This window comes from Rhea pennata, chromosome 2 (assembly GCF_028389875.1).
Source record: "Rhea pennata isolate bPtePen1 chromosome 2, bPtePen1.pri, whole genome shotgun sequence".
NCBI lineage: Eukaryota > Metazoa > Chordata > Aves > Rheiformes > Rheidae > Rhea > Rhea pennata.
In genome coordinates, this window is record NC_084664.1 from 24,137,830 (window position 1) to 24,162,048 (window position 24,219).

Below are 24,219 nucleotides of genomic sequence, written 5' to 3' on the forward strand. Positions count from 1 at the left end.
CACTTAGTATTTTTTCCAGTTTCAGCTAAAACATTTTTCTTCCTCTAACAAATTTAAATAAACCTAAGAAGAATCTAGTTTATAATATGCATTTACACAAAATAGAGTTGCAAATAATAAACATACAGAGAATCAAACACTTATTAAGCAGTAATAAGTAAGAATTTATTGAATTCATTTTGTATCATCCTCCTTGTAAAGAAGGGTAATTAATTTGTACAGTGGAAGCTTAAAATATTTTACAAGCATTGTTTTAAATATCCAACAAAAAAATCCTCAAACTGAAAATTAACACATTATTTCCATTTTTAAAAGTTCTGCATATAGCTGTTAGAGGGGGAAAGAAAAACACTCTCCTTTTCATAAGTTGGAAAGAACATTCTTTATGGATCTCCAATTGAAATCTCAGATTACTCCCATTCATGTATACTTTTTAACTTCTGAAATGTTAGTAATTCTTCAATACTGCAGAATTAATCCTGACTTTGACAGAAAGCAACTTAAGCATACAAAATTGTTTTCCCTAAAAGACCCCAAACTTCTGCAGGTTTTTTAGGCCATATGCATGAGAAGTCTCAGTTTAGTGGAGTCTGGAAGGAAGACAGATAAAATAGAGTTTACATGAATGCATGCAAAAGCAACAACTATGAGCTTTCAGTGCAACTGTGAGAATAGATAGTATTCTCATGGAGAGAAAAATCTGGAGACACCTAAACTTAGAATTACTATTCTACTTCCAGCTATGTGACAGTTCCTCTAGCATTTCATCCATTCTGAATTGACAGCCTCATTTGTGAGGTGCTACAAAAGGGGTCTGTGAAAGCTTTTTATGTGCCTCTTAGTGTTTTGGCTTTAACATGTGTATATAAATTTTAAAATCAGTTATAAATGTAACCACAACACTTGAAAAACTGGACTGCATGCAATTGTACATGTAGCAGATGCATTTCTAAAGCTTTCTCTTTTAAGTCTTCTGGAAATACCAAGGATCACGCTCTTTCTTGGAAAGTTAATCTCTATTCCAAGTGATAAAACTAGAAATTGCAAGTTTCTTGTTAAATGTGACCTTCCTTTTAAACTTCTGCTGATGTTCCAGCTCAAACTGGATTAGCATTACCTGACACACAAACCGATATACTGAAGTAAGTTAACTCAAGTTTATTCCAAGTTAATTCAATATTACTGTACTGTGAGCTACAGTGTATTTCTATTTAAAATCATGAAAATGTAAGAAGTCAGTCATTTTTAGGGTACTTGATGGCTATTAGTAGTATGCTATTTCTTTCTACCCTCAATGTCTGTGGATACATTATAATTTTTAAGAATAGCACAGCTGCAAGGACAAACATTGTTTGACAGGACAGATGTCTTAGGTGCATGATTAAGCATTCATGAACATCTTGTCCTTATCTATGCTTACATTTTTTTGAACAAAAGTTCAAAAAAAAAAAATCTTATTTACCTATATCTGAAATAAGTTCCTCAGTACAGGACTGAATTACAACACAGGAATATTCTTACTCTGTGCCAGTCTCACTTTCAATTAATGGATGCACATCCTCTCCCAGGAACAGTGGCAGTGGTTACTCTTCATTGCTCTATCCAGTCTCAATTTTTTTTTCCTTCTAACCATCACTGAAGAACGATCAGAGCATTTTTTTTTTCTCTAGCCACAGAAGAAGTCACAAAATTTTGAACAATGCTTTCAGGGCTAGCACATTTTCTTAGTCTTAACCAAAAAGCCTTGAATTTATACTTTGTGAAATAATTAAGAAAATGAAGTTGTATTTAGTTACCAAATGCAATGGCTGCAATTCACTTGGAATTTTAGTATTCACTTAGATAGAGTCAAATTTGGCACAACTTGCATCATATATTTTGACTGCACATAACCAAGTGAAGGAGAATTAAGGACGCTGGTTCTTTTTTTCATTTAAATGACGAAAGAAAGACTTTCCATATTCATACGTGCTGATCATTATGGCACAAGCAGGAGCAACCTTAACCAACCGTGGAATGATACCTGCCCCAAAAGAGAAAGGGAAAATATTCACCATCACCGTAGCACCATTTAGCGACCATACACTGATACCACAGTATGTCATTATAGATCTAGGAGTCTAGAGGTCCACGTTCCTGAAAACAACAGCATTACTGCCTACAGCTGCTACCAATCTAATAACCTTGTACCTTCCCCCTGTCTCTTGCCTATGCCGTTCTGTGTGCCCTGCCTACCTCAAGCCCTCGGTGTCTCTCCCTTTTCTCTCTCTGTCCATGGAGCTGGAGAGTGGAACCTGCGTGGCTGGTCAGAGGCAGGGCTGGGGGCAGCCTGCATGCCCTCTTCAAAGTGGCAATTCAAACCTGCTGCCCCAGTTGGACAAGCTGAGCCTCGTCACCTCTTAGTCAGGAGGGCCAGAGGTGCAAGAAACCCTGGACCCTGACATGGGAAAAGGCAGGGACAAAAGGGCCCAAGTACCATGTTGGGCTGCTAACGTGGGCACATAATTGCAGCCCTTCAAGCTAAGTGTTAATAAATTAAAGACTGATTTTCCTGCTGTTGTCTCCCAGGATCTACTGCTGCTTTATTAAAATGGAAGGCTACTGATTACAACTGAATGCAGGTGTTTGTTAAGGGTCTCCCATCACTATCAACAGTGATCTTGTGAACTGAGTTTAGAAAATGATTCACCTTACTGCAGCCCCATGTACAGCTTAGGCAAATGGAGGGCAATCCACTCGTGTAGCCACAGCCATCTAGTCCCATATGAAATACAGAGACATCTCCATGGAACTAGCACAGATGACACATGACCGATGGAAAACTTGTGTCCTTTTGGAACAGTAGCAGGAGGCCAGTCAGAAGCCCCTGGTCATCTCAAATGGCACCACATACCTACCTATGGGCAACTAAGCTGAGCTAGTGGCTGATCAAGAGAATGTCTCTACACTTCATGAGTCACATGTCAAGACCTAAAGATAGGTACCCTAATCTCTGAACTACATTCCACCCAATAAGACTGTAATACTTCATGCAGTCTTGTATTTTTGACGTCAACATTCCGAAACATTCATTATTCCTCTGTAATATCACTGTGCAGCAAGTAAAGCAATTTAATCTCTTCCTTCAGAGAATATAAACAAAAATCTTGCAAATCTTTGGCCACTTGTGTATCATTCACAGGAGATGGTCCAATAAACCTATGCAGTGTTGCCCATGCTTGTAGGTATCCTAGTTTTGGAATGACTCTTGCAGTTGTTTATAACTTTGTCCCAAAGGCTTATTTTTATATGAACATCTTGTAACTTCCTCTTTAGGCTGCTAGAGCCACACATGGCAAGACACATGCATTAGTAAGGGCTCCTGCATATGACAGCAACACAGTACTGCCCAAGCCATTCAACAGAACAGGAAAATAGCAGCCTCAGCCATCAGGGAGAATTACTCAAGACAGAATGACAGAGGGATCTCTTCTGCAGCAGGCTGGGAGAAGGGCACTGAGGCCTTTGAATAGTATGAAGTACAAGTACTACGGGGTGCAAGAAAGCTTAGGGCAGCTGAGATGAGTATCCTGACACAGAGGAAATAAGGAGCTTTGTGTTCATCTTAGATAGCTGTAACCTAGTAACTTTTAAGAGATTACAAAAATTGTCTCCATACATATACATGTCTGTTGCTGTATATATATATACACCGACTATTCTGAGTGTTTGTGTGTGGAAATACAATTTAATTTATGCATATTAGTATCTACAATTACTTGATGATGATTAAGTAGCTCTCCTCTATTCTGAGTTTTTAAAAAAGATATTAAAAGATTTACCAGCAAACAATCCAGTAATTCCATTTTTAGCAACAATTTTCTTCATAACTGCCCATGTAGATGTACCATTCCTCTGTGGAACTCAACATAGTACAACAAAACAGTGAATAAAGCAATACACAGAATGTTACAGAAAAATATGTAATGATCAAATTTAATTCATCATATTTTACTTTTATCCTTACTATTTATACAAGATGTTAAATTCATACAGTATAACAAATCACAATCTTCAATTTAAAACAGCATGACATGGAAAAAAAACTAGTAATACTTGGACTAAGATATATGGAGAGAGATAATATTCCTTTCTAGTCGTAGCTGATATAGTTGGAAAAAAACATATTAGTAGAACAGTAGAGCAAGTACCTCTCCATTTCACATTATACTAGCAGCTAAAAGAGCATCGTGTATCAGTTTTTCAACTGAGAACTTGCCTTTTATGGAAAACCGAATCTAAATATAAATTTTGAGAAGGTACATAGTAAGAATGAATATAATAATTAAGCTAGAACACTACATTTTATGTCTAAGTTTACAAAATTAAATCACCAAAAACGTAATGAATTTAAGAAAATGTGTACAATGCAAACTGCAGCCCCATGTAGAGCTAATTCATATACCACAAGCAACCTAACTGCAGCAGCATCAAGAAGCAGTCTGCATTGCAGACATAAACAACCATTTTAAACAGAGCAACTTTTTTGTGCTATCTCACTCCATACATGCACTGATATGTATTACAGAAGTAATTCAGAATGTTTTTCCTAGAATATAGTCAGCTGAAACATCCTACACCATCTGGAGGCTGCTAAAGATATTCTGCAGCCAAAAAAGACAATATGTAGATGAAGTCATAGCCAGTGTCCAATTGTAACAGCAATCAAATTAGTAAAGGATTAAACTAATACAAATTGTAGATAATCACACTGAAATTTTAAATAAATATTAACCTAATTAGTATCACCCTAGTAAATACATGAGAGCTACTTGTGACTCAAGGTGGTATGCAACGAAATTCTTAAAATCATTAGCAAAAGGAACAAATTAAAACATACTAATAATTAAAATCAAATGCTTTTTTGACTTTTGACAATTCTGCAAAAGCAACATAACAAATTTGCATTTTAATGAATACACCAGAAAAAAATAGTTTCAGCAAATGAAACCTCACGTCAAAATATGAGCTGTATGTTTTCAAAAAAATCTTTCTGAACTAGATCTTGAAAATAGTTTCTAGGCAGACTGACTTCTGTTTGGATATTTAATCTTTTTACTGTTCTATAATCTTAAAGCCATGATATAACATTTACTGAAGTTAACAGAAGTCTCTTACTGATCCAGGTCCCAAGTAACGTAAAAAGTTTTTATATGCAACTTACATTGCTATAAAATGCAGTGGTGCTTTACTAAACACAGAACAAAGAAGAAATTTCTTTCTTCTTTCATCCTTCTAAGCTGCTCGGGTAGTCACTACTTTATAATATAGAATCATAGAATGGTAAGGTTTGAAGAGACCTCTGGAGATCATCTAAGTCCAGCCCTCAGCGTAGCCCATACAGGGATTGAACCTGCAACCTTGGCATTAGCAGCACCACACTCCAACCAACTGAGCTAATATATCTCATTAATATGCTCTTGAAAGTCATATATTTGAAATCACACAAAAAAGGTAAAAAATACACAATCTGAGTACAATGTTTACCCTTTCTAGTCAAAATTTTAGCAAAAGAAAAATACTGTTACAAAATAAAATGCTTGTAAGAGTTGAACTGCTGGCATTTTTGTTTTCTAGTAGTATGTGAAACTGGATGCGCAAGTATTTTATCATGTTATTTTCATCAAATCAAATCTTTTTCAGTAAAACACCGTTCATATGAATGTTTTATAAGAAACGAATATTGCTTATTATTTAAATATGATTTTCTTAAATGCAGAAAAATATGCCATTGGTCTGCCTAACTCTAACAGCCCTGAATTTCTGCATGTAATTTATACCATCTTATTAACCTAAGTAGTATTGTATACAGAGCTTCTCTTTCCTTTATGTCATTGATGGATATATTACACTCATCCTAAAACATCCTATAAGATGTTACAATTTGGAAAGGAGAAAAGGCCTAGTGTTCAAATCCTAATATGAACTTTGAAGAAGACTTAAAGATGGAGACTTAAAACTCCAACCAAAATTCCATATAACCGCACGTTTTATTTTTTCCTTCTTCAGTGTTGATGCAGAGGTAAGCCTATCTTTACTACATATAGCAATTGTCAAGATTATCATTAAATAGCTCTGCAAATTTTACCAAGAACTATGATCTGAAGAGAATTATATTTTTTGAACAAAAATATGGTTGGAAGAGAGCTTAAGACAGCTGTATACCAATCTAATTCACAGCAACTTACTTTTTAAGGTCTCACTCTCCCACAGTTCAGTCTGCCTACGTGTTTTCACTACATCAAATGGCAGAGTTATAACAGCTGCAATCTATTAGGAAAAAAATACGAATTTAACGTTAGAGCAACTAAATTTTAATTTAAATTTTTAAAGTGCATGCAAGTTAAAACTAGATTTGCTATTTCAAGCACCTGATATTATTAAAATCTTGTGTTTCAGAGCAGTGTAGATTATTCAGGCACATCTAGTTGGCTTGAACATCAGGCCATGTGTGTTTATAAAATAGACACATCCAAAAGCATACACCATTTGTGAGAGAATCACATAAAGCCATACTAGTTTCAAATAGATTAGTAGTGATATTTTTAAAGAGTAGTATTAGAAACAAAAATATATACTTACAGAGCCAGATGCTGCTCCTGAAGTAAAAGCAATAAAAAATGTTGATTCATGCGTACCAACTTTCTTGCACATCATCTTCTTGAAATGTTCATAATTATACCAATATATTGCTATGATAATTAAAAAAAAAAAACTCCTTGCATCAAGCAACACATTTTTTGTCAATATAGAAATTTATCTAATCTCTTCTATCACATACAGATATAAGACCTATACTGTGGCAACAGGAGCAGACAAACAAGATCTGAAAGTAGAAATAAGAGTGTTCTCTGTGACCCTCCTTGGACTGCTCTGGTCTGTTCTCCTTCCCTCCATGCACTTACTGCAAATTTCTACATATGATATAAATAATCATCAATCATTTCTCCTTCCTGTAAGGTAACTTCTACCTTAATACAACCTAATCCCAGAACTACCAAATTCATTAACATTTTTTAAAACACAATTTAACTTTAATCAAAATGTTAGTTTCTAAATATTAGCTGTGGTTTCAGCATTATTTCACACATTTCATAAATCTTATTAATTCTACAAAAAATATCTTGCACTCTTTTGGGACACTGAGTGTAAAATTCTTAGAGAATCAAGAAATATTATTTTGCCCTCTGGGAATTACTGAGGTGGGAATGTTTCTGTGAGAACTGTCAAAGTCTGAATAACTACTTTCAGAAATAACGTTTCTTTCTGTTTTGCTCCACTAAACTAACCAGCACTCTTTCTGCATTCCAACTGAAACTTTTAAAGTAGATATAACTGTGCTGAATTTTGGAGCTATTCCTTGTAGAAACTGGTCAAAATAAATACTGCTAATGACAGCTGCATACTTTGAAAGATAACTGTGTCTTATTTTAGCACTGAGATCTGTAGGTTGTGGCAGCAGAGCAATAGTAAAGCATCTTGTCATGGAGACAGTCAGCTCTTACGCCTGGCCTCCAGCATCTTGCAAAATTAAATGAAAGCAGTATCTCAGAAGGTATTCTCAGAGTTTGGTGCAAACCTACTATTGGAGTATAGATAACTCTTATTTAATATAAATTATTCAAATCCAAAATTTTGCTTGAGCACCTGCATGGCTCCTGCAACACTGCTTAAATAATGACTCAAGTATTACTGGTAACCTCATTCTTCCGCTTATAAATATTCACAGCTTAAGTTTTATTCAGTCTAGCTAGCCTTCCAAGGAACATGTTTGAGGCATGCTATTCACACTTGGGTAGTAGCACAGTGAGATCCTAAAGTACTCTGCGCTGCTAACACAGACTTCCTGCTTCTTCACAGAGCAGCTGCTCTCTCAACACAAATTGTTACACTAATTTTAATCCTTCTTGAAAGAACGAACTTGAGCTAACTGCAGCAATGGCACAGACCATGCTGTAAGAATACCGGAAACCATGATGTTGTCAGGTGATGACTCAAAGAGCAGAAGCCAAGAGCACATATCTTAACTGCATAGAGAGTATTTCTAAGGAGAAAAAACAAAATAAACAAACAAACCCTAGAAAATACATTTTGAAATGGTGTTAAGCAGCTTTAAACAACCTTAGGTTTACAGCATGTTGTGGCATTTCATTTCATTGTTTAAAAATGAATACATTCTCCTTCTCTCATGCATAGAATTCCCTCTCTACTTTTGGCTCAACAATATTTCTTAACCTAAAAGACAGCAAGTGCAAGTTAATCTCTACCTCGTCTCCTCACCTCTCTACCTATCCATCACCCGCCTATCTCTATGAAAAACAGGGCACAGACAAGTGCCTGCCAGCTGTAGAGCAAATGCCAGAGGAGTCTGGAGAATGACTTAAAGTCAGTGGGGAGGCTGTGGGCTGAGGCACGGATGCAAGAATCTGAAAAGTGCAGAGAAAAAAACCACACATATATCACCTTAGTGCCCTCCTCTTTGTGCACTCCCTTACAGCACTCTGATCTTCCTACACTGTTAGAGCAGCACAGGGAAGAAAGATCACAAGCTCCTGCGATATTGCCACAGACAAAAAAAATCAGTAAGAAAACAATTGTTTCTTCGTGAAATCAGACAACAGAGATTAGAAAGAGAATTTTAGCATTCTCTTCCCAAGGGAAGAAAGGGAACACTAAAATTCTCTTTCTGATCTCTGTCGCTTCCAAGGGAGGCAGAAGAGCCAAAGAAAAACTTTGAGACAACACAAATTTGTGGGATAGGCAGGAGAGCACAAGTGTCGTCTCTTGCTTCAAGGAACTTCAAGCATTGTTTATCAATATAAAAAAGATAAAGCATGACTTGTATCCGCAGCATGGAAGGTGATCTTAGCAGATACTTACCTTCTTGTCTTGAATCACTCCCGAAAGGCTTTGTTGTACATTATGCATTGAGTAGAGTAGCCGCTTTTCAGTATGCAGGTAGAATACACTCCTAACTTCAAAACAGAGACACTCAACCAGGTCTTTTCTGGGCCTCTTTGGGAGGTCTAAGATACTCTTAAAAAGATGCTTCTGAGTATCTTAATGGTTAGTGATCAGGGTGTGATGCCAAAGCCACAGCTGGTAGCTGTCTGGAGCATGGGTCCAAAGAGTTTTTGCTCTAATCTTTGCAGAGGGCATTTCTGAAGCCTGGAATCACAACTTGCGAAAGTAGTGAATTGTGAGAGCCTTCTGTGGATGCATCTGGTCAAGTAGATCAGAGAGTAAATTCAGATTTGGAGAACATGTTTTTTTTTTTTTTTTTTATCTGATAAATGAACCAATTTGCTTACAGTCCTTTGTGAATATTAAGACTTCACCATATAGGTTAGGTAAAAGGAGAAAAGATCCTCCTCCTTGATAAGTTATTGATCTATTCTTTTGGACACAATTCTTTCTGTTTATAGTTCTAGTTCTGCCAGATCAAACTAACTGGGTAGAGAACAGCAGGATTCACAAGCAAAGATGGTCTGGAGGTAGAAGACTGTGGTAATAGAACAGATAAGTGAAAAGGTCCTGTGCCTAGACATCATGGGAACCAGATTTCATTGCCGTTAGTGAAAGGCTCTTTGGAGAGAAATCAGGGTGAACGGAAGGGAAGAGGCAGCTACTCTAATTCCACATGTGATGGTAATAAGAATGATGGTGAGCAGTCAGCTACATTAAAGAGAGAAAGGAACTCTCCTGAGTTTAACAGCAACACAGGAATCTAAATTTGACCATGCAAGCCAGTAAGTCATAACTGTAGGCACAGTGCATGCCCTGCTGATGATAAAAAGGCAGCAAAGCTCTGGCAACTCATCCGACCTTTCTTTTTTGTGGGAACTCTTTCATGACACCCAGCATGATCTGGGATACAAGATTCTGTAAATAAATCAGGAAAGAACAAGTTTTAGAAGAATTCAAGTGTTTCATTTTAGCCTTTTGTCTTCTGGATGAGAACAGATCCTTCCCTTGACTGATGCTGAAATAGTACAAATTAAATTAGATGTCAGATTCTCTGAAGAATGAGGTAGAATGATAAGGAGGATAGTGGGTCAAATATTTCATTATCTGTCTCCAAAACAGTGTGACACACTATGTCTCATATACCTGTCCTGTCCATTAAAAAGGCTTGCAGAGACAGTAGCTCCCACCACTGGCAGCAAGTGGGAACACTGTCCTTGACCAATATCTTCTCGTTACCTCTGCAGATCAGGAGACAGCAGAGCTTGGATAAAAGGGCACAGAATGTGATCTCTTCTGTTCGGTGTCATCTCCTCTGTCCTTGGGCTGCTCTGGAAGAGATTTTTTTCTTTTTCTGGACTTCCAGCTTTAGAGCTGCTGTAGCAAGTGGGCTCTAGCTTTTTGGTTTTTGGGCTACTTACATGAACTGATTGATCTTGCTAACAAAAATTCCTGTAGACACTACTGTGTTACTCTTTGCATACATTTCGAAGATTAAGCATTAAAACACTTTGATATACTTAGTTCCTCTGTAAGGAAACAGCTGCTATGCCTCTTAGAAAATTTCCTACTGAAAAGGAGTAGTCTGTGAAAACAGTCATTGCATAAGCTAAGGATCAGAAGCAGCAGTGTAAACGGAAGAAGCAGAGAATGGGAATGTAACATTTAACCTCAGCTGGTGTCCACAAAAAAAAACCTAAAAAATCTCAGGTCCTTAAAAACTTACAGATAAACACTCAAAGGAGAACAAAGGGTAAACCTCAAACTTTCCTAAAGTTAACCATTAAAGTTACATAAAAATAAGGTAAAAGTCTAGAAGAGTTTATGAATAAACAAATTTCACACCTAACAGAAGCCTGCATGTGAAATAAACCCTACCTGAGAAAGGTACATCTCTAAGGACAGTAGAACTCCAGCCTCTCCACAGTGAAAGCCACCCATCTCTAGCTACTTCATTGCTGATGCACATGTACAGTTGCTTGTAGGACAACTGGCGAGACTGCATTCTCGTTCTGATCAGCTCCAGGGGACTCACTACAGTAACTGAACCAACTGAAAATGAGAAAAATGTTTGCTTCTTGGTTTGTCTTTTTTAAAAAAATCAGTATTTACTAGTAACATTTCCTGAACATTTAAATAGGAGTTATGTCTCATCTTGCTTTATGTACTTGGTTCCTTTCAACTCTCCCACAATTTTTCCTTAAAAGAATTACCAATATAAGCTTCACTTCCAGATAAAAATATCATATGTATCCACAGTACCTAAACTTTCTGGGCACACAGGGCATTTACCTTTTTTCAATATTAGCATTATATACCCCAAGTACCTGTTAATAATCCTCATTTTTCAGATGTGTTATATAAAAAAGGCTGAATATTTCAAATCCTCCTTTAAGATTAACTTTCAATAATCATTATTTTTAAGTGCAGGTTGAAGAAAGTGTGCTAGGTTGTTTTGTTGTAGATGAAATGATAGAGATTAAGCTTGTATTGCTTTCTAAGCATCTTGGCCAATTCTTATTTTAATATACCAGGAATATCCAGCAGGGATTCGACTTCTAATAAATGAATTCTCTTGCATCTTGGTGGTAAGATTAATGAGTCATCACTCACTAACAAGCTCCCATTACATAATATTTAATAGACTTTAATGACATTACTAGATCTAAGAAGTTTTCTCTTGTTGCTGGTATAAGGTTTCTTCTAAATGTAAACTGAAGATCTAGAACAGGCTAATATGATTAATTTGCTTCATGACCATAGAGTAACAGTTCTTCTTCTATTAGTTTTCCAGAACCTCTCATAGCAGTCGCAAGCAGAATCCAGAACTAAATCCCCACAGTCTTCTAAGAAAGCACAAAAGGATATAACCTGAACTAGTTTTACAAAAATATATGGAGAAAGGACAAACAAAATTAAGAAAACTGAAAAACAGATTCAGTCTCCTTGATATCGTAGAGGAGCAAAACAAGTCCAATTTTCATTTTCCTTATAAATACCTGTGCAGCTTCCATAATAGAAAATTATGTTTATAATTTAGGTTCAGAACAGACCTTACTAGAATTCTGTCCTTAGCAGAATTTCTAGAACTATAAAGTTTTGAACAGACTGCAAACACCTAGAAATGTGCATTGACTATGCTCTCCATTTCTACTTAAAAATGTGCACCCTTATACTCTCATATGTATGCACAGTACCTGAAGAGAAAGTCAAAACACTTAAAAAAAAAAAAAAAATAAAAAAAGAGAGAGAGAGAGAGAGAGAGAGAGAGAAGGAACACAACAAGAAAAAAGGTCTTAAGCACTGCAGAAGAAACATATATACATATTCAGATGGATGTTTGGTATTGCATCATATTGCACTAGAGGTCATATATTTACCATGTAGCAAAGAGGGATTTAAGCAGATAACTGGAATCAATACTGGAGAAACATAAATTGTTGGATTTCCTAGAATGTCTCCTGAAATTTTGGACCAAATTCTATCAAGTGTTATCTCAAACTTATCTGTAATGAAAGTGCAACAGTAAAAAATGCATCATGTCATTCCAGGTTAGAGGGTTACACTACCCAAGAAATGCTGGGTAATTTCAACATTGCTCCCAGCTCCACATAGCACTATCACACACTTAAAGTCATAGCAAATTTAATTTAAAAAGGCAATAAAAGAGAATATAAATACTTTACTTAGTTTTTCCTCTTTAAAGAGATGACAACTTACATCTACTTAATGAGCCTGCAAGAACTGGAATGTGGTCATTATCTTTTCCTAGTCTAGATTTCAGAGCTTCACTCAGTTGGTCATAACATGTGAAATAAATTACTGTGGTAGGAAGTGCCATTATTCTAAAATACAAGAGAGAGAATCTTAATATAAGGAAATCAGGATCATAATCTAAATAAAGCATCTTGTATGGATATTTTGCTTAAATGAGAAAAAGTTAAACCTTCAGCTGTGTTTTGTTAAGGATAAAGAAAAAGCATTAACCTAGTGGTTTTGATCCATTGACTCTAGGTCACAGTTTCAAATTCACAAAGCTCACATTTTTTTTTCTTTTCATTATGAGAAAACTTAAATAAAATGATGGTGGACTGATCTAAGCCAAAATATATTTTATGTTAGCTTCAGAATTTTTAATAAAGCAACGGAACTGAAAGATCTGAATATGAAGCAGGCAAACAGAAAACTTTATGGAAATACCTACTAAACTTAAACTTTTATCCATTTAAAAATTGAAGAATGTTACTTCTTTCTTATGTTATGTCATTCTTTTTCAACACGATTTGCTCTACTTGAAACACTGTGGAGAGAGTGAATATAAGCTTTTTCCATTCTACAGAATACTGTGGGCCAAATATCAATAGCTAGATCTTGTAATCATTCAATGTTGGGTTAATGCAGCATATCTCAGTATAAAATGGCAATTATATTTTATATAGGTAGTCTGTGCCAGTATAACATGCAATATCATTACCAAACAACAATAAAAACACTAATGCATGGAAAATCAACAAGCCATAGTTAAGATCTTTCAAAAACTCTATCTCCAGTCAAGAAGCTGCTTCTTTTCTGAAGGAGTACAGAACATGTGTTGAACAAAAAAACACCTCTTTGTCTTGGCTAAAATACAGACCTCTTACTTCATCTAGATCCTAAAACTTTATTTTTTGAAATAGCCACATGCTGCAGGATAGCAAGCTTGAGCTTCACCCTGCCTTGCTTTCCTGTGTCTATACACTGAGCACTGTGTCAAAATCAAGTGTACCAGTGCCTGTCCACCAGACACTGTAACTTGGAATAGAACTGTAACGCAAGACTTAGTGACCTACGAGATCCGGATGTTGCTTTAACAATCTACATGTTAGATCTGATCACTTTCTTGGATTGTTCCACAGAGGAAAATTTAATTAGAGAGGTTTTAATTACTATCCTTACTAGGTTGTTATGAATATCAAGATAAAAACAGATGGGGTTAGCCTGAAGAAGAGACACTGAGAACACATATGGTAACAGTATTTATTATGTAAAAGGTTTTTGTAAAGACAAAAGGAATGATCAATTTTCCATGAGCAAATTGGATAGGATAAGAACAGTAAGATCCCTTGGAATAAATAAGATTCCAGTGAGCTATTATTATTTTTTTAAGTAAGGATAATGAGGTTCAAGACAGGAGTGTCTTTTGACACTCCTATGTTGCTCACTGGAGATAAATTAAGAACAAGTTGGGACAGCAAGTGTCTATCAACAGATGTCTAACAATCACGTCAGACTTTATGATTCAATGATACTATCTAGGGGATTCTACCTTTGAAGGGTAGAATGAAAAGTCTGATGTCACAGCCGAGAATGTATCAAAGAGGTTATACGGAAAAATCTGAAGATCTAGCTGAAATTATACTGTCTTTAGAGGTTTCTAATCAAACCAAGAATACTATTTGTAACTTGAGAATTTATCAGTTTTTAAAATCACTTCAAAATAAGCATGCTTATCTGTCTAAGTAATGAAGTATCCTTCATAACCATAATCTGTAAGTTGTTAAAACACAAGCAAACAAACAAAAAAAAACATTCAACTTACAGTGTCGGGGCAAGTCCACTCCACAGTGATTTAATTCCTTCTATTTGAATGATTTTCACAAATGCATCCTAAAATTATAACCACAGAAACAGCAATAATTAGCTACAAAACTTTTCTAGCCAGTAATAATACTTTAACACACAGAACACAAAATTCATATATTAAAAAGTATGTTTTAAAAATCACTCTGAGATTTCAATGCTGTAATTGCTTATGCTAGCATAAGCAATTTAATCATACAAATAATTCCACTGAGCTGAACAGATATATTAGTATGTTTGAAATCAAGAATTTCCTTCCATCTTTAAAGGACCAAGACATTAAGTTTTTATTAGCAACTGACAGCACTGTGAATAAGCTATTTTCAGAACTAATAAAGCAGAGTAGCAACTTCTGGAAGCTTCCCCAAACCAATCCACTAAAATATATTTTAATAAATACTAAAAGCTCTAGGTATAAAATAGCAATTCATTCTCCATCATTCTTCAAAACTTGCTTTCTTTGACAACTTGAGGACAACGTAGCAACATACGTGCAATGTATGTCGTTTGGCTGGGTTTATTTTGTAAATCTATATATTTGGTGTCTTACAACTATTAACATAGCTGTCCCATATATTTCCCAGAGCACTATCAGCAGAGAAGTACTGAACCATGAAGGTCATTCAGCTAGCATCTTTAAAAGGACAAACCAGCTAATAATAGAATACCTAACTTTCCTAAACTTGTTGGTGGGAAGAAGTAGAGATTTGATGGACTGGAATATGCTTAAGATCAGATACTATCACAGATCCCCATAAAACACAAAACCATGACAGACCACAGAAAGGACTATGAATTGCACTCACAGGGAGAACAAAGGCAAAGAACTTTAGAGGAGACACCTCTGATGGACAAATCAGCTGAGGTCAAAGAAAGTTGGATAGGGAAAAAGAAAACAATTTATTAAAGACAAGGCTGACTTTAAAAAATAGAGATTTGAGAGGGAGTCAAACCCCAGAAAGTCCTAACACAATTTCAGAAAAAGGACACACAAAAGTGGCATACTAATATTTTATGTTTTCTCTATACATTATTTTTGTATACTATTTATATGATAAAATGATAAATTTTAGTACAATTTGTAATACCTGCATCTGTTTGTTTCCATTACCGTATGTGCTTGGACAAGTAATTCAGGCTGTCCATGAAGACTGCAACTAAGAATGAATTTGAACAACTGCAGTATCTGAGGCTGGGCAGCATCCAGAAAAAATACCATGCATACAGCAGCCTCTCACAGCAAAAGTGTCTATTAAATACGGATTTATTACGCTTTGTTTTGGTGATATGGAGTATTATTGTCAAAAATCATGTTAATTAGGATCTATTTACATTAGTAGTTAAATAGGTGGAGAATTCTGTTGGTGAATACCTATTTATATTATTGTTGAGTGCAGATCAGTAAAAAAAAAAAAAAAAATACACCACTGCATATAGAGGACTACTTTTTTCAAATAACAAATTGATGCAGCTACAGTAGTTGACAATCTAATCAAAACATTCATTCTTGTAAATTACATATTTTCTGGATTTTCTTATTAAAACCTCAATACAAGTATATATAGTATTCAACATGTACCAAATATTTGTATTCCAGCTTCAACAAACTTACAATCTAGGAGGATAAAAGTAAAATATCAGAGAAGGGATGCAACTAAATTCAATGACTGAGCAGAACATTTATATGTTTTATTAATTACCCAGTAAAACATTTTTAAGGTGTTATCACTGGCAAACTACTATACCCATTACAATTTTCTTTACTGTACAAATGTCCAGCTCTGCTTTTTAAAAATGAAAGAAAATATGATATCTCATAGTCAATCTACTTTATGGGCATAGAACGTTACTTAAAAAACTATTCAACTTTCTAAAAATTATGTTGTTAGTTGAAAAATTCAGAAAACTACTTACGAAGTTATTAATTTCAAATAATTTTGAATTCTGTAAAACTACTCAAAAAACTTTTTCATAGATGCTTCATTCTTCTCATCAAAAATTTGATTCTGAAAAGTCCTTGATCGCACATGCAATTTAACAGCAGAGTCAAACAAAATCTTATCAATGGAGCAGTATCACAATCTCCACCAGCAAATTTGGGCTTGAAGCTGCTTCAAATGACTGGGTAAAATCCTAGTTTTACAGGTTTCAATGGATCCAGAACTTTACAACTGAACTTAATTTTAAAACCCTATCTGTATTGTTAGTTCAGTTCAAGAGCATTCTCAGAGATCTGTGGATATAAGAGAGGTAAACTGGTACAGAGGATTAGTGGCAATATTATTCAAGTGAGGAAAATGCAATTAGTGAGTTAGTACCTTGTGAGGAAAGCAGTACAGCTGCTCTCTTCTTTATCCTAAAAAAGGAATTAGTACTTTCATAGGTAAAATGTATCATTAATCACTACCTAAATTATACCGTGTAACAACAGGAATACTCTCTCAATGATAACTGTTTCTATCAGAACTTAAAATAAACAAATAAATAAATATCAGTATGCTATTTTAACACGTTTTCAATGCACAATTTTAAATAAATATAGAATGTTCTTACCAAGGTCCCTTTGAAATGCCCAGGTTTTTTATACCAGGCTTTGCTGTCCCCATTCTCACAAACATATATATGATCCATAAGGCCATTGGAGTATACAAAACACTTTCCTAATAAAACGGTACATAAGAATATAGTTAACGCTTGTAAGATTGTTCTTATTCAGCAGCATTTCCAGACTGCATACAATGGAAACATACATTTATTTCTGGCTGAATAAACAGTGACAGAGTAAGCTTGGAAAGTCACCGACAACAAATTAGGTAAAATTAAGGAGGAAACAAATACACTCCTTAGAGTGCCAGACTAAATGAAACTGCATTCACAGGCTCCAAGAGACATGCTTATATTATACTACTATCTCCTGAAGGCTAAAAAACAACATAGAACCTGGTATTACTAGTTTATGCAACCTTGTGAACATCTTTCAAACTTTTTAATCTTCTATTAAGTATCCTCATCATTCATATTATAGGTGAAGGTATTACCTGGACTGTATTTCTACTAGATTATTCCTTCTACTTGTTTTTTCTTCTATATTATATACCTTGAATGTGTTTGACAAAATACATTACTCCCATTACAAAAACATGCTTTGAGCTTCATGTTATGTTTTCAGATTTCTGAAGGGTTTAGAATTTACTAAAAAAGCAGGATAGAAGGCATAGCATTTTTACAGATTCATGGCAAGGATGACTCCAAATATGCATCTCTATCTACAACATGGAATTTCTACACCTGTCAACTCCTTTCTTGGTAAATCTTAATTATAATTGAATAGTAGGAATCATTGGTTTATCTTTCCATGCACAGTATGTTCATTTATTTAGAATCCAAGAGATAAGTAACTAAAGTAAGACTTATTACTCTTTTTTCAGAGCTCTTCGGATTCTGGAGGAGATGAACTGGTACAGTATGCTGATCACGTGAGTCCTCTGCTAAAATATTTAGCCACTTATTGATACCATTATTTTTATTTACTCAACTGAGTATTAATTGTATACTGTCATAATGAAAATACTATGAAAGACAGAAAAATGCCCGTTTAAAATGGCAGCATTTATGAGATTTCTTTCCTGTGTCTCTTCAGTAGTACCTTTTTTCTTTAGCAATTTGAATGTATTTTGCTGGTTTGCTTCTCCCACCCATTCTTACCATGCAGAAACAAACATAATTATAGGCAAACAAACTAAACATCCTGAACATTCAGCGTTACGAGACCTATAAGCTATACGCAACAGTAAAGAGCTAAATGGGTCCTCCATTACACTATACTTCTATTTACCTTTGGAGAATGGATTGCTTTGGGCTTGCAGCCGAATTTTGACAACGTCAAGAGGAGCTACTAAAACAAAACAAAGAAATCTCTTAGAAACACACTGTATGCCCTTAAAATATAGCAATGTACAGATGCCTTAACACAAACTTCTACAAGTATTTTTTTCGGAGGGAAAACTTTTGCAATGTACTCAGACAGAAAAAAGAAAAGACAGAAGAACATGCTGTTGCTGGACAAAATATCTTGTGTGGTTTGCAAGTGACCAGATATGTCTTTTCTAATTTACAGTAATCACACAGATAACAAATGTTAGAGATACACAAAACTCATCCAAAATACATTATCTCATCTTGTTCAAAACTGCTGAAACTTGTGCTTTACACTGCACTACTGTGCTTGTTAAGAGAATTCACCACACAGGTGTAAGTGACGCACCACAGAGGAAACAAGGCATACAAGACAAGCTTACTGCTACAAGCACGTAAAATATTACAGCATTTGTCATGTACTTATTCTTACTCCTTTAACTGATTTTAATAGAGATGTTCAAAAGAAAAAGGTTAAACTTGCAGTCCTCCTTCGTTTTTTATTGTGTTAGAGCAGTTCTAAAACTTCAGGGCTGTTGAAAAGCAAGTGAAGGTTTAACAGCTTCCTCTCCACCCCCTAAAAATTCTGAAGAGTGGGTAGCCATACAGTGGCTATATACACTACTGAAGTAAGATGTCACATTAAGAACCAGCCACTTCTGTGTTGAAACTTTTTTAATATTTTGTTCAGTGTCATGAGGTATCACTTAGATGAACTGTGAGGCTAAATTGATTTCAAACTATTTAGAAAAAAAACAAAACTATAATGCACACTTTACAATATCCAATGCACAAAATATATCTTTACTAAAGATCTCCTAATCCCAGAACAAGTGCTCTGCAGACACATCACAGGAGATCATCAGGCAAGACAGAACTCTATCACTTATGTTCCTGTAAGTACTCCATGTGTACATATGTAAGTGCACAGCACATATATGAAATGAATCTCACATATGCTGCAAGCTGTACTTTCAAAAAAAAATACAAGTGTACTTCCCCCATTAATATCATAGTATGCCCATACGTGCCCTATTTCTATCATTAAGATTCTACCATTAACTGTACCTCTGGTGTGCATAAAATCCCTAAAATGAGACACAAAATCAAGGTTTTATTTTCCTTTTTGTTGTTGATATATACTGAAATGTTTGGCCTGGGAAATGAAGGTCAGACAGTCATTTTGTAAAGATGAGTTGAAAATTTATATCCTATTTTTCAGCAGACTACAGCAAGATATCTCGTAAGTTTGTTCACTGAACTTCTCACACCTTCTTCAATAGCCAGACCTGACTGGTATTTTTATGCCTGTTCGTGCCATGTCACAGAAGCTACTAAAATCTTCTGGAAACAAACAGATTTCCAAGAGTATTTTCAGTCCCTCCATCTTCTCTAGGCAAAAACTTTAAGTTACTTTAAGTAATTTAAGAGAGGCAAGCACACTACATTTATGCAAAAGGCTTTTTTATTGCACCAGAAATACGTAAAAGCTTGTGTGTATCATCCAGTTACTTTTCATCAGGAAGTTAACAACTACACTGCCCACAACTGCCATCTCTTCCACTTTTCAGCTCTGCAACTAGGATACGGCTTACTATGTTTTTAAACAGAAAATTATTCATCTCTACTACCACACAACCCCTACACAGCTGAGTGCCACTAGGAGAAGAATGTGTCAACAGACTACTGAAGAGTGGCATAGGCTTTTTTATATATGCCACATCATCCTTAACAAAAACAAATTAGTATTTTCAAATGAAAGCTTATAATTTTGAACAGGCTGTATGACTGCTTGAAATAATGCTGTGATTTGCCTTCTCAAAAGTGTAAATACAGACTATCTATAATTAAATACAACTACACTTGTTCTTTACCAAAGATGCAAATATACTGCTGTGTTTCTACTTTTCATCATTTATTTTACTGAAAGTCATTGTACGGGAACTGTACTAGAACCTTATGTACGAGTAATTGAGTTACATTTTGGGAACTGCAAAAGTTTGATGTAGCTTTGTTTGCTACTCACCTAAAATAATAGGACACACAATATAATAAATAAAAAGACTAGGAATATGGCAAGTTGTTGTTAAGGACAAAAAGTAAAAATTTACCTAAGCTTAACTATTTTGTAAAAATTTGGAAATTCTGTGGGGAAAAACTGTCTCAAAAACAGCACATTTCCCTGCAGCATAATCAGTGTTCAAAGTCAGAACCAAAAGTTAGCTCAATCCAAAAGCAGCCAAAATGCAAAGTATAAGCTAATGAGCTTGAAGAACTCCAAGGGATGTGAAGCATTGAATCTAACCTACCAGCACCTTAGGTACACATGAGGAAGGAGGTTCTGAACTACATGATTGAGTAAGAGGTAGGAACTCAATTTCATTAGACTGTCCAGAAGTTAGAAAGATTAACAAAAAAAACAATCCTTAAAAATAATGTTTAGGAAAAAATCATTGATAAAAAAGTGCAACTGTGCAGGACATCAGAGTAAGATAAACTGGTGTTACCACTGAAGTGGTAGCATGAAGGGCACATCTCACAGAGGCAGTATCGCAGGATTCACATCCTGTAAAATAGATATTTATTTACAATCTATTTTTAAGCAGTAGGAAGTACTCATTTTGTTTCTTGCAGAGAGAAGGCAATGAATTACTATACCAAAAAAACATAGAAAAGTTAATAAAGAATATTATTTTTAGAAATGGTTAAAGATTAGGTTTAAAGGACTGCTAAGATTTCAATTAATCATTGCATTTGTTAAAATATATAAAATTATGCGAAAACTATATTTAACTATATATGCTGGTATCTTGCTGGTTCAAGCTGAAGAGTAATCACTTTGCAAAGATTCTCTCTGTGGTGAGCTTAAGTTTGCCTTACCAAAAAATGAGGTAATCATAGCTCCAAAACAAGATGCTATTGCTTGCTGAATACTGGTTGTTTTATCTAAGTCACTATCGCCCATTCCAGCCATATTTTTATCCTCAGAGAAGTAAAACCTGTTAAGGAACAAAAAAATACATTGCAAAACTATGTTCAAAACTTACAGAAATTGAAAGGAGAAAGTTTTTTTTTTTTTTACTTTCATTAAAACATTATATAAAAAGAGCAATAAATATTAATTTTCTACTTGAATACAAAAATTTCAGTATTTTTTTCAAATTACAGTATTTGCTCCCTGCTTTTTAAATAATCTGAATTTTATAAATAAATCACCCAGATTAATGTTTAGATTTTTCTAAATGACATTAAATATTTAATATGTATCACTTCTTGCTGCAACAAACAGTTTAGGAACATGCAAATTTACTGTACAATGACAAATGAGCATTCTGTGGCCCATAACTCTGTACCACAGCAGAATAATTTATCCAGCTCTCCTCTTACTTCTGTCATTCCTGTGAGAAAACCAGGAGAGGACTCCTGTTTGATCTGTTTCACTGCCTATTAGAAGGGACTGTATTCCCTGTTAAATTCTTTACACAACAAGAAATATCAACTAACTTGCATACAATATTGCTATCCTTAAATATTCACTCCTTGAACAAATCCTGCTGTATAGCTAATACAGGCAAGGTTACAATACCTTGCAAATGTACTCATAGTATCTAAAAAATAAGAACTATTCCCAGTATCCATGACTAGCTAGGGAAAAAAAAGAAAAAAGATTTTCAGGATATACAATCCTCAAATAATGGAAGAGCTTTAAAAATGTCTATATAGCAAGTGCAGTTGAGATTTAATTACTGTTTGCAAAGGTCTCTTTTTTATTTGATCTATAAGAACACTACATTTTGTTTTTTTCACTAAGCTTAAGTTAAGAGATAAAAAGACTGAATTGCATAAAACAGATTTGTCTAACAATCATTAATTCTCTTTGTGTTTTTTTTGTTTTTATATATAATTTATTTTATACTTTCAAAACTAATGCATACAATTCTTTTATAAGCAGCAATCAGGCTGTGATCTCCAGAAAAAGAGTCTTTAGCAATAGTAAAAATTTACAGTATCCTTACCTGACTCCTCCAACTGCTTGTTATAACCTGCAAGTATCAGCACACTGCCTTTTTAACAGTACCTGCAAAACAGCTTGTGAAACTATGCTATAACTTTTTCAGGTACCTGATCTGGCTTTAAATAAAACAGTCTTTCAAGAAGGTGAATGGGGTAGGAAGCACTGAAATTGATTTGATCCCCCATCTGTTCACAACATGCCTGCATAAACAGAAGGCAGCTTTTCCATCTGGTTAAGAGAACAGATGTATTTGGCCTTTAGTACCCTGGCATGGCACATTTTGCTAACTCTGCTGGCAACAATGAAAGAAAGTCTCATAAGCTGATGGTCAAGCTCTTGTACTGAGCCAGATATAATACTTCTGCAGCAACATACCCAAGTCCCTTACAAATTACTACAAGAAGCTGAGAGCCTTACAGGGAACATCTGTAACAGCATGAACCTGCTTCAGCATCTTGTAGACAAAGAGTAAGTGTGATTCCTTTCTGCTCTTCAACTTCTTCTCATCGTTCTTTGCTGCATTGTTAACCTTACTATTCTTTTCCCATGCACAAACTACTACTGTTAACACTGATCAGCTATTTTCCAAATAAATGAAAAAAAAAAAGATAAAAGAAAAAGGCCAGAGGACTCCCACAGAATATGAACCCCCATAGGGACTACTCTTCAAAGAGAGTTGGGAAGGAACTGTTGAGTTAGAGCCAGCACCTCACAGCTTCCATAGAGGCCTAGAAACACAGCCCACACTGAGAGCTGTATTCCACGTCACCTTAGTGGGATGCTGAGACACATTTTGAAGGAGGAACATTGCACCTATGAATCACCTCACTGGCAGCTGCCACAACGAGGTGGTACATCATAAAAACACCAAAAAAGCAAGATGGATAGTAATGGTAAGATCGTTGGCCAATAGCAAAACTAAGCCTCAGATTTCAAAGAAAACACTTGGCAAACTCACATGCCCCTAAATTACTCATCACCGCACAAACAAATACATATTTATTCCACAGAGCTGTTGATTAAGTAATGCCATGTTCCCAACCATGGACTCAAGACTGAATCTTTGTATATACAACCAATGTTCTTTCCTGATTATTCATCAAATATGATCTGCACTTGTAAGAACAAAATACAAAATATTTAAAGACTTACTTTTGCTAAATAAAACATTGATAGCTGTTGGCATGCAAAACCCACCACATAAGTACTTAAAGACATAGATCTAAGAGTGTTGAATAAACTTTCATATGCAAAAATCTTGTTAGCCAACCCAGACAGATATGCTCTTCAAATCCATAAAGAAATCATTCATAACTTCAGCATACCACAAAATGTAAAACACAGGCATTTTGAGCCATTGCTGAGGCTGGAAAGTCTTACCAGCTGTGTGGAAACAGATCTTTCTTAATGAGAAGAGGCTGTAATCAGGATCATGTATGGACAAAGCTGTCTTCAGATACAGCATGCTGACCTTTTATTACCACCTTCTTACTTTCATCCACATTTTAAATCAAGTGCTCTTAAGCAAGTGCTTCTCTATTCTTTAATTTCTTCCACTCCTGGGAAGATAAATGTTTTGGGATTTACTATGAATTGTATATAATTATTACCGTGTTGTAAAAGGACACTGGAATGGTATAAAATACACCATGGAGTGAAAAGATGTT

General features: G+C 35.1%; 1 protein-coding gene across 1 annotated transcript; it reads right to left on the reverse strand.

Annotated features, from left to right (window-relative positions):
• Nucleotides 1–1,656: 1,656 nt before the first annotated feature.
• Nucleotides 1,657–22,608, reverse strand: SLC25A40 (solute carrier family 25 member 40). Its single transcript, XM_062567731.1, has 11 exons — nucleotides 22,554–22,608; nucleotides 21,418–21,536; nucleotides 18,458–18,517; nucleotides 17,176–17,282; nucleotides 14,582–14,649; nucleotides 12,724–12,848; nucleotides 10,882–11,055; nucleotides 6,622–6,731; nucleotides 6,228–6,309; nucleotides 3,822–3,902; nucleotides 1,657–2,023 (listed from the first exon to the last, which is right to left on the reverse strand). The coding sequence occupies exons 2-11, from the start codon at nucleotides 21,509–21,511 to the stop codon at nucleotides 1,908–1,910; spliced, it is 1,017 nt and encodes a 338-aa protein (XP_062423715.1). The 5' UTR covers nucleotides 21,512–21,536; nucleotides 22,554–22,608; the 3' UTR covers nucleotides 1,657–1,907.
• Nucleotides 22,609–24,219: the final 1,611 nt, after the last annotated feature.

Excerpts from the sequence above, each read along its gene's own strand:
- SLC25A40 (XM_062567731.1), bottom strand. The coding sequence starts at position 21,511 with ATGGCTGGAATGGGCGATAGTGACTTAGATAAAACAACCAGTATTCAG. Across the intron at positions 18,518-21,417 it reads TATGATTACCTCATTTTTTG|TAGCTCCTCTTGACGTTGTC; the intron begins GTAAGGCAAACT and ends GTTTTGTTTTAG. Across the intron at positions 3,903-6,227 it reads GGAGAGTGAGACCTTAAAAA|TTCCACAGAGGAATGGTACA; the intron begins GTAAGTTGCTGT and ends TACTATGTTGAG.